The 14391-nt window shown below is 27.9% G+C and overlaps 2 protein-coding genes across 2 annotated transcripts; one reads left to right on the top strand and one right to left on the bottom strand.

The window, feature by feature from the left end:
* Positions 1–2167: 2167 nt before the first annotated feature.
* On the bottom strand, positions 2168–5818 carry LOC123885455 (cytochrome P450 704B1-like). The gene is made up of 6 exons (XM_045934742.1): positions 5507–5818; positions 4855–5070; positions 4455–4751; positions 3798–4178; positions 2931–3131; positions 2168–2433 (listed from the first exon to the last, which is right to left on the bottom strand). Exons 1-6 carry the CDS (start codon positions 5780–5782, stop codon positions 2254–2256), a joined length of 1551 nt encoding a protein of 516 aa, XP_045790698.1. The 5' UTR covers positions 5783–5818; the 3' UTR covers positions 2168–2253.
* Positions 5819–13364: 7546 nt separating this feature from the next.
* On the top strand, positions 13365–14301 carry LOC123885539 (17.4 kDa class III heat shock protein-like). Its single transcript, XM_045934819.1, has 2 exons — positions 13365–13571; positions 13828–14301. The coding sequence occupies exons 1-2, from the start codon at positions 13380–13382 to the stop codon at positions 14083–14085; spliced, it is 450 nt and encodes a 149-aa protein (XP_045790775.1). The 5' UTR covers positions 13365–13379; the 3' UTR covers positions 14086–14301.
* Positions 14302–14391: the final 90 nt, after the last annotated feature.

Raw genomic sequence — 14391 nt, 5'->3', positions numbered from 1 at the left:
GCCAATGATGGCTTCTTAGAGATGGTCCCAAATTTTTGACAGAATATTTCTTAGCTAATCATGTGCTTAAGAAAATTGAGATGTGTATCCCAAGACAAGATTAATCTTAGGGGTTTGGAGTTGGACCATCATGCATTAAATTTTAGGATCAAATCATATATCATGTGGATTGAAATTATTTAGTGCAGATAATGTTTGTTACACAAGTTGTCAATTTTCAACCATTTTTAGAATAGAGTATTTTAAACCATTTAATTAAACACTTGATTGTTTGTTTTCTTTGTACTTAGTGTATGTGTGTATTCTAGTTTTTTTTTGTTTTTGTCTTTTTATCAAATAGTCTGATGACTAGAAGTTTCACTCTTAAGGTAAATAAGTAGGGTGTTCGATGTTCAAACCCCGACCCCTATATATATATAATGCGATGTTTCTGCCAATTACACAGTTCATTAATGAGATCTTGTACACCAAAATAGTCTCACGCTATATTGAGACTAAAAGTAGTATAAAAACAACACTCAAATTCTTCATTCTAACAAGACGCATTTTATAAAAGACAAAATCATGAAAACTCATACGGACAATACCTAAAAGATACAATGACATGAACTTCAGTTATAAACAATTAAGTTTAAGGATTAACATATGTGAAAATAAAAGGGTAATAAATTGTGCAAAATTATAGTTATAAGTCCAATTTCACTTATTATTATGCCATTAGTGAGAGAATAAATTAAAAACAAATAATCTTTGTTGATCACATCTAGATTTTCTAGTTATAAGCCATGTGCCATGAAAAATGATATATTAAAGCATTCAACTTATATTGACTAGGGTTTATTATAAGGGAGTACTAAATAGCTAAGCTTATTATATTAAACAGAGAATATATGCTGTTTGAGAATTAATTAGTAGACATAATATCAAACACTTACTGGGATAATGATTCTGATATTGTATTGTATCAAACAAATCTTCTTCATGTGATTATGGCCATATAGTCAACAACTAACATGCATCTTTGGTGTTTTTACATTTTTTATTTGCTTTCTTTTTTTGATCTTTGTATGTGTATTTTAATGTAAAACGTTTATTGCATTTTTTTCAGCTTATTTTTGTCCTATCTATCACATAAATTAAACTACAGATTTAACTCCAAGAGTTCCTATATATAAGAAGAGCCATAATTTAATTTTCCAAATGATTTTTTTATAGAGGACTCAATTATTAAAATTTTAGATGAAAAAAGAAAGAAACATTTTGTCTATAAGTTTTATCTCAATTGACAATGCCAATATTGTCAAGTTAGGCATCTTCACTCGAGTTCAAATCTGATACTTCATCACAGTTGCATGTGTGAGTTCAATAGTGATTTTCACTTTATTAAATGAAAAGAAAACTTTTAATTGTACCAAAAAGAAAAAACTTTTAAAATGTGTGATATCATTATACAGCCAAAATTTTACCAATAATAAGAAATTAAAATGATTAATTTATACTTTTTTTTTGGTAGTCTAGTGATTAGACTCATTATAATTGTGAAAAAGTGGAGAATTCGAAATTCAAACTCCTATCTTTTCAATAATATTTTTAGTAACAACTGAGATACACTTACGGGAACATGATTAACCCAACAAGTTAACCACTTCTATTAAATAAGTTGAAAAAAAGCTTTCAAATAGATTCTTTGATGTTCTTTCACTTAATTTGGGTTCATGTTGTCCCGCTAAGTTACCTATTATGTCATCTATTTATGAATGTTAAGAAATAAGAACTTAAGATGATAATATATGTTCAACGATGACTGAAAATGTATTGTGGTATTGGTCAAGTAGTCGGTGGCTATAAATTCATCCTTTGAAGTAAATAAGTGGAGGATCCCAGATCTGAATTCTGACATTTATATATATAATATGATATTCTTATTAACTGAATTATCCTTACTAAGATTACTACTTAGCTAGCCACAAATGATTCTTCCTTTGAGATAGACAACTAATATTCAACAAACCAAATATGTTACTACCAAATTCCAGGATAGGAATTCAGATCCATATGTCATAAAAATAAAAATGATGCATTTACAAATTTAGCTCAAATGTATTTGTTGAATCGAGATCAAACAATTTAAATTTGTTGTAAAGACTTGAATTTTGAGTTTGACTTTTCTAACTTGGTAATAATAATTTTAAAATCTTACAAATCATAATTTATTTTCCCATCAATATTTGATCTCATAGCTTATGGAACATATCAAGAACGTTTCTCTATGGTAAGCTTCAAGCCATGTGCCATTGATAAAATAGTCATCATTCTGTACTTCACTGGATGACCAGGCACCAAATTGAATTTGTAAAATCTGCACAAAATTGCTAACACCATTCTCATTTGAAGATATGCAGAATCCTTACCAAGACATATCCTTGGCCCTGCCTGTGTAATCAAAATCAAAATTAAAATAAATTGCAGAGAAGCTACTCAAAACATTTTATCATTTCAACCAATTTTTAGGTATTTTATTATATCCTTAATTTTTTTTAAAATTTATAACATTCTAAAAGTGATTATTTCATTTAGAAAAGAAAAAAAAAAAACTAATGAGGGATCAGTATCCGGCCCACTAGACCGCATAATCTGGTTCGGGATCAGTTCTGGCATCAAGGGATTCCAGCCTCTTCCCAATCGCAGTTGCGGGATCGAATCGTGGTCCTCCTTACTAAGTCCAGCGTCAATTACCACTTGACCAACTAACGACAATTGGTTTAACAGGTGAGCTTTTAAAAAAACTACTCAAAACAACTTCTCATTTAAAACAGTTTTTAAATTTTTTCATATTCTCATTTTTTGGTTAAATTTTGCTTATATTCCATTGAAGAGGAGTCTAATATAATATTGTTATAAATTAAGAAAATATAGGTTAAATTGTTTACCTGAAAAGCTGTGAATTTGAATGGAGATTCATTTTTAAGGACACCATCTTTGAACCATCTTTCAGGTATAAATGAAGCAGCATTGGGCCCCCAATTATACTCCATCCTTCCCATTGAATATGGAACATAAGTTATCATACCCCCTGCTTTAATTTTTGTACCATCCGGTAACACATCATCTTCCATCACACCCTTAGGATCCTACAATCAATAATTGATATTAATTTGCACAATAACAACATTACTCATTAATTAATTAGTATATTAAAAGCAATATCTTAAGATCAATGTGTTTTGAAAATTTGTTTTATGTTTTCATTTGATGTTTTTGATTTAATTACAAAACTACCATGTTCAATATATTCTATTTTGCAAATAAAATATGAATTTAATTTATATGCACCGTCCGTCAGTCTAAAGTTATTTTGCACATGCATCCAATAATGTACCGACACATCATGTATGGTAATTAAAAACACATGATGTGTCACATTCATTAAATGATGTGGCAACGCGTCATTGGATGTATGTGTAAAAAAAAATTACACCGACGGTGCACAACAATTAAACTCATAAAATATATGTACCGAATTAGTTGTTGGGTTTTAAGTGTGAGTAGTTAAGTTGTGGCGGAAAACTTTTTTTGTCGGAATAATTATTGGCCTGGCTTTACTTACCTCCCGGTCAAACTCTGAATTACCGGGACCCCTTCCTCTGGAACTAGAGGGTTAACGCCAGGATCCACTCCCGCTCCCCCACTAACCACGGCTCCATACCATTTGTTGGGGAGTCCGGGGAAGCTCGGGAGAAACATATGATTAATTTTTAGATGTTTTTAAAATTAGAATTAATGTAAGAGATGCATACCTGAGGAACTGCTGGATACAATCTTAAGGTCTCAGTTATGACTGCATGCAAATAATGAAGTCTCTCTAATGAATCTTTATTCAATAGCTTTGAAAATTGTACTACTCTTTGATTGAACAATTCAAGGTCATCATTGTCATCACATTGAGGCAATGTAACATTTTCTTCTTTTGCTTGATTCTCCTCAAAAGTTTTGAGCTCTAAGTAAAGTTTTTCAGCAACATTAGAATGTGTCATTACCATATATATAGCCCATGATAGAGTTGTTGCAGTTGTGTCTCTTCCAGCAATCACAAAGTTCAAAACAACATCTCTTAAACTTTTGTCACTTGCATTGTCTTCTCCCAATTCTATGAATCTTGATAATATATCATTTTTTATCTGTTTTCAATAAGATATGAGTTATATGTTAATATGTATGTAAGCTTAGATTTTGTACACCAAAAATAGGTGACATTGTTACCATGATATTTATATGAATAAGCTAGCATTTCAGTACTCGAAATTATAAGGGTCGAGGAATTTAGCCCTCCAAAAGTCCGATAAATTTGATAACCAGTTTTAAGGACTAAAATGTTGATTTATCGCATATTTAAAGGTTTGATTTACTGCGCCTTACAATTTTTAATTACATAGTTTCTATGATATTTATAGTACCTGATTTTGTTGGCCATTCTTTTTAGCATCCTCAATCTCTGCCTTTCTTGTTCTAATAACTGAGTAAGTAAAATCATCAATGATTTTGATGCTCTTGTCAAGTTGTGCTTCTGAGCCAAGATTTAAAAATTTCTTAATTTTCCATAAAGGATCAATGAAACGAAGTGTTACAATAATATTAGCAGTATCAAAAGCTTTAGCAAAAGAATTGTTTGGTGAGTTAGGATTTAAAGTTCCAATTTCCACTCCAAAACCAACTTTGCATATAGAGTCTAAAGTCATTCTCATCAATAACTCCTACAAATAATAATCACATTTGAACCATCAATAAAATTTTAAAATTTCAATAAAAAATAATAATATAAGCATATGATAAAAAAATGTTTGTATTTTGTAGCACCTGCATGTCTATTTGTTGGTTGAGATAAGATGCTTGATTGAGAATGGATGAGAGTTTTAAAGCATACTCTTTGAAAACTTTTGTGCTGAAATCTCTCAAATTTCTTGATGCAAATTCTAAGCTAGCTGTTTTCCTTTGTTTCTTCCAAAGCTCTCCATCAACATTAAATATTCCATGTCCAAGTAACACTTCCATATATGAATGGTACACTTCACCCTGCATTCATAATCACGATTAAATAAAATCAAAGTACAAAAGACCAGGGGACATAAAGTCTGACCCAGTGAACAAAAACCGAACAACTCAAATGGGTAAAAGAGTACAACCCAAAGGGTAAAGAAAAAACCAAATAAACACATCCGAATTTAGAGTCAGACATCCACACACAACCGAGCACAATCCAATGAACCCGCGTATGGAAACCAAATTGCAAAATAATGAGATGTGAGAAAAGACGACACCAAATTCAAAGTAGCTAAATAAGTAATCAAAAATAGCTAAACATGTCAAAATCAGTAATGAATATAGATTTTATCTCGACTTTAACTCTAGAGACAAAATCAATTTTAATCGAGAACAGGCAAACACGTCAAAATAAGTAATGACTATTGAAATAAGTAATGACTATTGAAGTGAAAATGTATTTGATTACCTTTGGATAATTATTGAAATTGGTCTTAAGTACATGTTCCACATTAATAGGATCAGCAATGTAAGTATAGGTTGTGAATGGCATAGGGACCACAACAGTTTTGGACATGGAAAAATATTGAACAAGCCAATCATGCATTCTATCATAGTTCATCAATTGTTCAATGGCAGCTCCAAGAAAGGGCCATGTTTTAGGACCTTTTTTGTTCCTTTGACTCCATCTATGTATGAATATCCATGAAACAACCATGCATATCAATATCACTAACCCTCCCATGTTGCATCTATTCCTAAAGGGAGAAATTATTGTAAGGTTGATGTCCTATATATATCTTATATCATTTTTATGACATGTAAAAATGACCTCTATGGTGATATTTTATTTTAATGTGTCACAGAAGATGAATGATTAAGTGATTAGTTGATGATTATATTTATATTAATCAAGGGAAGCCTTAGGTGGTTAAATTGTAGGTTGCAATGTGGTAACAACTTGGTCATAATCTTGTAGTGCATGTTATAGATTTGTAAAATATAGAAAAAACTTCATTTGTTTTGTGCCCACCTAAATTCCCTAGAATCACCTGACTAATGTTTCTTTTATATATATATATATATATATATATATATATATATATATATATATATATATATATATATATAGGTTTTGCTAACGTACACCTGCTTATTTTTAAGAAGGTGTGTGTTAGCAAGTTATAACTAAAAAATAGTTAAATACACCCTAAGGTGCATGTTACTAATGCACACCTTCTAAAAAATAAGTGAGTGTACGTTAGCAACTCATATAGGCATTTGATATATATATATATATATATATATATATATATATATATATATATATATATATATATTAAAACTATGGATTACTAGTTTGATTCTTTAGACACGAGGCACAGACACTTCAAATTGTTTTTTCTTTTTAATTAAAATAAAAAATATTCATTCATTTAATACCGCTAAAAACAAAAATGACGAATTTGCGAACAAACTCACAACATCCAAGTTAATAGCTATACAAACTCACAGTATTCAAGTTAATACATGAGAGATGACCGTGTAAATTTCAATTCCTTAAATAAGAAAAAGGGAAATCTAAAAAAATCAATTCTTAAATATAAAACTCATATTTTTCTATATTTTTATATTTTATTTTATATGGGTAACATCTTTTACTAGTAAAAGGAAGGTTGAATTGCTCATAGGCCTTCATTGTGATGATGTGGCACCTCTAAAAAAACTCCATATTTTTATTGAAAATTTATCAACTTCTCTTAATTATTAAAAATATCTAAAATAAAATTTATCCTCCACAAATTAAATTTCATGTCTAATGATTAATAAATGAATAGAAAAAAGAAACCCCCATAATTCCAAAAGACTATATTTTGGCATATATAAAATGATAAATATGGATTAATAGAAAACGTAAATGACTAAATAATTAAGAGTAACCTAAATATCCATATACTTGCCCAAATAAAAAACTTAATTCGTATATATGGATCAATAAAACATTCATACGTAAAAACCAAAAAAATATATCCATATGTCACTAAAATATGTACATATAAATTATATTCATTGTGATGATGTGGCACCTCTAAAAAAACTCCATATTTTTATTGAAAATTTATCAACTTCTCTTAATTATTAAAAATATCTAAAATAAAATTTATCCTCCACAAATTAAATTTCATGTCTAATGATTAATAAATGAATAGAAAAAGAAACCCTCATAATTCCAAAAGACTATATTTTGGCATATATAAAATGATAAATATGGATTAATAGAAAACGTAAATGACTAAATAATTAAGAGTAACCTAAATATCCATATACTTGCCCAAATAAAAAACTTAATTCGTATATATGGATCAATAAAACATTCATACGTAAAAACCAAAAAAATATATCCATATGTCACTAAAATATGTACATATAAATTATATGTATATATAATTTTTAGTATTGTTATTAAATATATATAATCTAATTTTCTAAAAAAACCAAGATAAATCATATTAATATATTATTACACATTGCAAGAGGTTAAATCAACAATCAAACGATTAGCTTATCAAAAAAAAAAAAAAAACAATCAAACGATTAATTACAAGGAATAAAAACAATTATGATTGACCCTTAGGTATTCATATGATGCAACTATAACTGCAAAATTATTATTATTATATTATACAATTAACCCTCATGATTGTTGGAGTTCCTATCAATAATTATATATAAAAAAAAAAACTGTATGTTTTACCACAATGGTCTTTATAAATATTGATACTCACACATCACTACTTGCCCATGGCCTCATATTTTGTAATCTTATTTTTTTTCTTTTTTGTGTTTTCTAACCTTCTTTGTAGTAATTTCATCAAGTCATGTCTACTCTTGAGTAAATCAACTACACTATCTTATTGTTTCAAGGAAAAATGTAATTCTATTTTCAAATGTATTTTCCTCATTGTTTTTGGGATAGGTTCTTTTTTTTTCTTTTAAATATAGCAACGAAATGTATATTCAAGAATAACATTGCGACAATGAAAAATATATATAACTGCAATTTCTTAACTTTTTTTTAGTGGTACTTGGTTTTAATAGAGAAGATTTGGAAATGTAATACAAGTTGGTCATGAAGCAAATTTGGAAGAATTTAATCTCTACTTGGTTAGAGGTGTTTTCATATGCTTAATCATCTTGGTTATGATTCAAATTAGTGGATTGGGCTGGTATGAAGGTTTTCAAGTTTGCAATTGAGCTAAGTTGTATTTTAATTTCTTTATTACTTTTAGAATAAACTCATTTAAGTCACTAAGAAAAATCGTAAGATTCCATTTAGTTTCTAAGACAAATATTAAAAGTATCTCACTATCTACCTTAAATTTTGTTTGATTGATGAAGGAAAAGTGGCGTAGCAATTTAGTCACTACTTTACAATTTATACTTTTTTATTACACCAACATTTTAACTACTAATTTTGATATTCCATTGCTTAAAAAGACACATAAAATTAAAGATGCAAACAAATTAAAGAGAGGATAGTGGCATAAACCTCACTAAGAAAAATAAAATTAAACCAAAATAGAAAAGAAAAAGAATTAAGCATATGGTGAAAATGATAAACGAAACCACTAGCTAAATAATTCTGACAAATAAAAGGCAAAGAAATCTTAATAAGTAATATAAAATGTTATATTATATTTATCTATTTTATTATTTAAATTACTCTCTAAGCATAATAGTATTTAGGAGATAAGATATTATAGTTATGAGTGAGTACATAGTGAGATAGTCTTAAGAATAAAATGACATGTTGAATGTTAAATTCTTATAATATCATGCAAACTAAAAAAAAAAAAAGAATAGTATTTCTTAATCTTTGTACTATCGAACAGGTGGAGGGTGTTGAAAAAACTGTTATACTAAAAAAATGACCAACCAAAAAAAATGTAAAAAAATAATAGACTTAAAAAATTGGGAATAGTAAAGTCTGGATAAAATTCCACCAAGTCAATATGTGAGAAGAAACTTCAAAAGAACGAGAGGAAAGTTTGTAGAAAAGCTACTTGATACCTTGAATTGCATAGAAGGAAATAAACAATTACGCTATTCGTTATGTAATTTTCAAAAAACGAGATCACGCGGTAAATAAAAGTATTTATATATGCATGCCTCCAACTCTATTGAAATAAATAAGGGTTACATCAAAAATAAAAAGCAAGGCCACATTTTACTATACAATTGCAACTCATATAAAGAAAGCTACGATTACACTATTAAAATAAAATATAATGCATCTTTTCAAACTTATAAAATATTATAAGAGATCTATTACATTAAAATATAAAAAAAACTACGATATAAATCAATGAAAAATATCATTTCTAAACAACTTTTTTATTTATTTGTAGACACGGGCCGGCCCAAGGGTAAAGCGGCCCAAGCCCTAGATTTAGACCCCCAAAAATAATTTTTTTGGTAAAGGATTTAGGCCCCAATTTTTTTTTTTATCACCTTTATACTATAAGAAAAGTTTACAATCTCTATTAAAAAACTTTTTCATCATCTCCTTTAATTAAATTAAATCATTTTAATTATCAATATATCAAATTATCACTATATAACTTCTTACACAAGGGACCAACTTACTAAAATGAAAAATTAAATTAAAATGGACCAACTAATATATAAGATTTATATAACCACAAAATATTCATGACTATTGAAATTCTTTCAATACTAATAAAAAAAAACGTGCGCCTCTCTTCATTGCATAGTTAATTGGTTCCTAAATGAAAAATTTAATTAAAAGGACCAATATAACCACAAAATATATTCTTTCAATACTAAGAAAGAAAAAAAAAGTGTCTAAGACTATTGGAATTCTCTTCATTTCATAGTTAATTGGTCCCTAAATGACAAATGAAAAATTTAATTAAAAGGGACCAACTATATCGATATCGATTTATACATATCCATTAGAATTAGAATTATCAAAAATTGGATGGTTTTTCAAAAGAAATTGGATGTGGCACTCTATAAAAAAAGTTTACAATCTCTATTAAAACCTTTTCATATTTCATATAATAGAGTTACTCTAATAATAAATAATAAACAATAATAATATATTAAAAAAAACTAACACAATTTATTGTTGTTTAATTGAGACAAAAATGAATTGCAAGCAATGAAAGGTGGAACGATGCATCATGTTATTGTTTTATTAATTGCATTGCAATATATTATTAAAATATATATTGTATGTTACAATTCCCTATTAATGCAATTGAAAACAAAGAATTCTTGGAGACACTAATATTGAATATGTAAATTTAGCTAATTATCAAACACAAGCCCTATATAAAGTTAACCCAAAAGCTAATTATCACCACCATATTGAATATGTAAATTTACATTGAAGTCTAGCTTCTATGTTTTAACAAAATTTTAATTTATCTATCTCATGGCAAAAACTCTATGGTTTCTTTGTCTAACATCTCCATGAGAAAAAGTTATGCATCTTCACCTTCCATATGTTAAAGTTACACATTATAGTGTCTTGAATTGATTTAAAAGCTATCGTGTGCATATATATAGTTACATCATAAGTATATTGGTTTTTGTCCTTGGTAGGTGATGATGTCTAACCTCTTAGAATATCAGGTATGTCTACATGTGATTAATTAAGAAATTGATATACATATATGTGATAGTTGCCTATTAATATGTTTATAAATTGGAATTTTTCTACTACTCTGAGTTTAGAACATCTCTAATCATTTTTTATATTTCTTTTTTAGGTTGGATATTTTTTTAAATATCAACCGGTGTTTTGTTCGATGATTAATTAAACTTTGAGTTGAATCGATTAATATGAATATGACTATTTTTTCATGTGAAGGAGGAGAACAGGATAAAACATACTTCTATTTTTGCTTACGTTGCATCCTTGCTCCTTATAAAGCCTATGAAATGACACATCATGTAAGGATGTGTATTTAACTCTAATGGGAGTTTGTAAACCATCATTTTTTTTAATTGATATAATGTTTGTAATTAGACAACTTTTCTTTTTCATTTATTATTTTGTTAGTCTAATGTTTTAGCTTATTTGTTTCTTATTTTCTTTTTCATTTATTATTTTATATAAGGTAGAAGATTTGTATAAAAAATTGTTGATTAATAGGAATATAATTAATTTTTTTCATGTGAATAAGTTGAAGAGGATAAAAGAGACTTCTATTTATTGATTTTGAAGTGCCTTAAAATTTATATAGATCGAGGGTATATTGATGTTGGAGGCATTCAATTAAAAGAGGACAATCCAAATAATTTAGAAATATAAATATGTCTCTCATTTTTAAATATTATATTGTCTACAATGTGTAGGTGATCTACTTGATCTCGATCAAGAGAAATATAGAAACAAAAATAAAGTAGAAATTAAAATAAGTTTTTTTTTTTGTAGTTGACACTCAAGTCATGCGGTTCTTATAATTGTAATACATGCAAGAAGTATATTGATTCAACTTGACTTAGAGGTTGTCCAAATATATAATCTTCATGCATTTATCGTATAACATTTGCCTAATTCTGGATGGTTCAATATGAATATATATGAATTTTAATAGACGGTCCTATTTTAATCTACGCATGTCATCTTATTCTTACAACCATAAAATGAATCGATGAAAAGAATTTTGCTAAATATTTTTTCCTCCCACTTAGAATTGTACTAAAAACTTTCTAAATTAAATTAAAAAAAGACAAAAATTATTAAATAAAAATTGTTGATGCTCATTTGTCAAAATAAATTTTATAAATTATTAAAACCGTAGATGTTAAACTATATTTACATATATTTAGAAAATATAATCACACATATATTTAAACATATTTACACACAACTAAAATTCATCAATAATTCAAAAATTATTAATTTAATTTACATAATAATATAATTTTTTGGATAAATTAAGTACATATTCTAAAATATTATTTACGTTACGGCTAAAAATAAAATAGTGGAATATTTATAAGAATAAGATGACATTTCTTTAAGCAAATAAGAAGATGACACATGTTAAATCTTAAATTCATCTATAAGACTTTCTTTACCTTAACCAAATAACTAAACCTAAATTCAAATATATAAAATCTTCGTCCAAACTTATATATTAACAACAACAAATATTCGAGTTTATATAATATAATAAGAAAAAATAAAATAAATGTTCAAGAAAATATTAAATAAGAGGGACAAAAACTAACAATAATTTTGAAGAGACACAAACCTCGCCAAGAAAAAGAAAAACAAACCAAAAACAAAAGGACCAAGCAAAAATAAATGTGAACCAAACAATAGACTAAAAAATTGGGACTAATAAAGTTGGAATAAAATTTCACCAAGAGAATAAGTGAGAATAAACTCCAAGAGAACGAGAGATGAGTAAGTAGATAAGCTATTTGGAACCTTAAATTGCATAGAATGTAGTAAGCAAATACACTATTTGATACATAATTTTCAAAAAATGAGATAACGTGGAACAAATCGGCAAAGCCACCATATATGAATCATATTCTATAATCAAAACTTATTTTAACATTTCTCATGAGCAATATTGTCTACAAGTATAATTAGGTATGCCTCCAACTCTTATTGAAAATAATAAAATAAGGAATACATCAAAAATTAAAAACAAAGTGACATTTGACTATAAAATTGCAACTCATATAAAGAAAACTAAAATCTTATATGATTACACTAATAAAATAAAAAATGATACATCCTTTCAAACTTATGAAATATTATAAGAGATCTATTACATTAAAATATAAACAAACTACGATATAAATTAATAAAAAATCTAATATTTCGAAACAACTTTTTTTTTTACTCATATACTAATATTAAACATAATCATACTTTAAAATAATATATATTATTTAACTATATGTGATTATAGTTATCACAATCATTATTTTTTTATTTATAAAAATATTTTAATTATATATTTTAATCGAACCCGTGCAACGCACGGGTTTATTCCTAGTTAAATTAAAGTGCATGACAAATTGCTATCTGAGCGTGACACGTATATATAATCATAAAAACTAGAACCTTTGTGTTTGATTCCACAATAATCCAGAAAAACAACATCAGCATCCAAATTTTGACATAGATGTTTCCAGAACATTATAGGGAAATCACTCTCGAACTTTCTCTTCACTCACTCACCTCAATTTATATATATATATCCAAACATAAAAGCTTCTTACCAAACAAACACCTCTAAGCATCAATCAATCATCACAAATTACCCAAAAAATATCTACTTTTGAAGATGAGTTTGTTTGACATGGATTTGAGTGGTGTAGTAAACAATTTGTTCAACCATGTTCATGAGACTTCTTCTAGGAATCATGAGAATCATGAAAGTAGAAGAGCTTCTAATATCCCAGTTGACATTTTGGATACTCCTAAGGAGTACATGTTTTTCATGGATGTTCCTGGCCTCTCCAAGTCCGAAATTCAGGTACTTAATGCATGTTTGAAATCACAGTGTATTTGTCTATGATTGAGTTCATAGACAAAATTACGGTGTCACAGTAAATTTACTGTGACGCGGTAAATTTTTTGAAGCTCTAAAGTATAATTAATTTTTGTCAAAATGACAATATTTGTGGTTACAATGTGATTCTGTCAAATTCATCGTTAACTCAAACGTGGACTTTGATTAGAGTGTTGTGCTAATTTGATGTTAACTTGTATGTGTCTGCATTGCATTGCAGGTGACAGTTGAAGATGAGAACACACTTGTGATAAAGAGCAATGGAAAAAGGAAACGACAAGATGGTGAAGATGAAGGATGCAAGTACCTTAGGCTGGAGAGAAGAGCACCTCAGAAATTGTTGAGGAAGTTCCGTTTACCGGAGAATGCTAATGTGTCAACAATCACAGCTAAATGTGAGAATGGTGTTCTGACTGTGGCTGTAGAGAAGCATACTCCACCTCGAAAATCAAAAACAGTTGAAGTTGCAATTGCCTAAGGGGTTATTGTTTGTAGTATATATTGGCTGCTAGGTTTTGTAGTTTTCTGTTTTGCCTTTTCTGCTTGTTTAGTAGCCTACACAAGTGCTTTTGGTTTTGTGGATGGTTAGGTTGAAATTGAAGTGTTCAATCAATGTTTCTAGTTATTGTGTAATCAAGTTCCCTATAAATGGAAGATCTAGTGTTTGACAAAGTGACAAATACTACTAAAATTCACAGATATAATAGTATAATAATATCAACTAAAACTCCGATATAACTGCAAGATTCTGAGTAAAAATGTTCGGTCTAACAATATCGACTAT

The sequence above is a fragment of the Trifolium pratense genome, linkage group LG5 (genome assembly GCF_020283565.1).
Source record: "Trifolium pratense cultivar HEN17-A07 linkage group LG5, ARS_RC_1.1, whole genome shotgun sequence".
Classification (NCBI taxonomy): Eukaryota; Viridiplantae; Streptophyta; class Magnoliopsida; order Fabales; family Fabaceae; genus Trifolium; species Trifolium pratense.
This window is presented reverse-complemented; position numbering and strand designations above follow the sequence as displayed.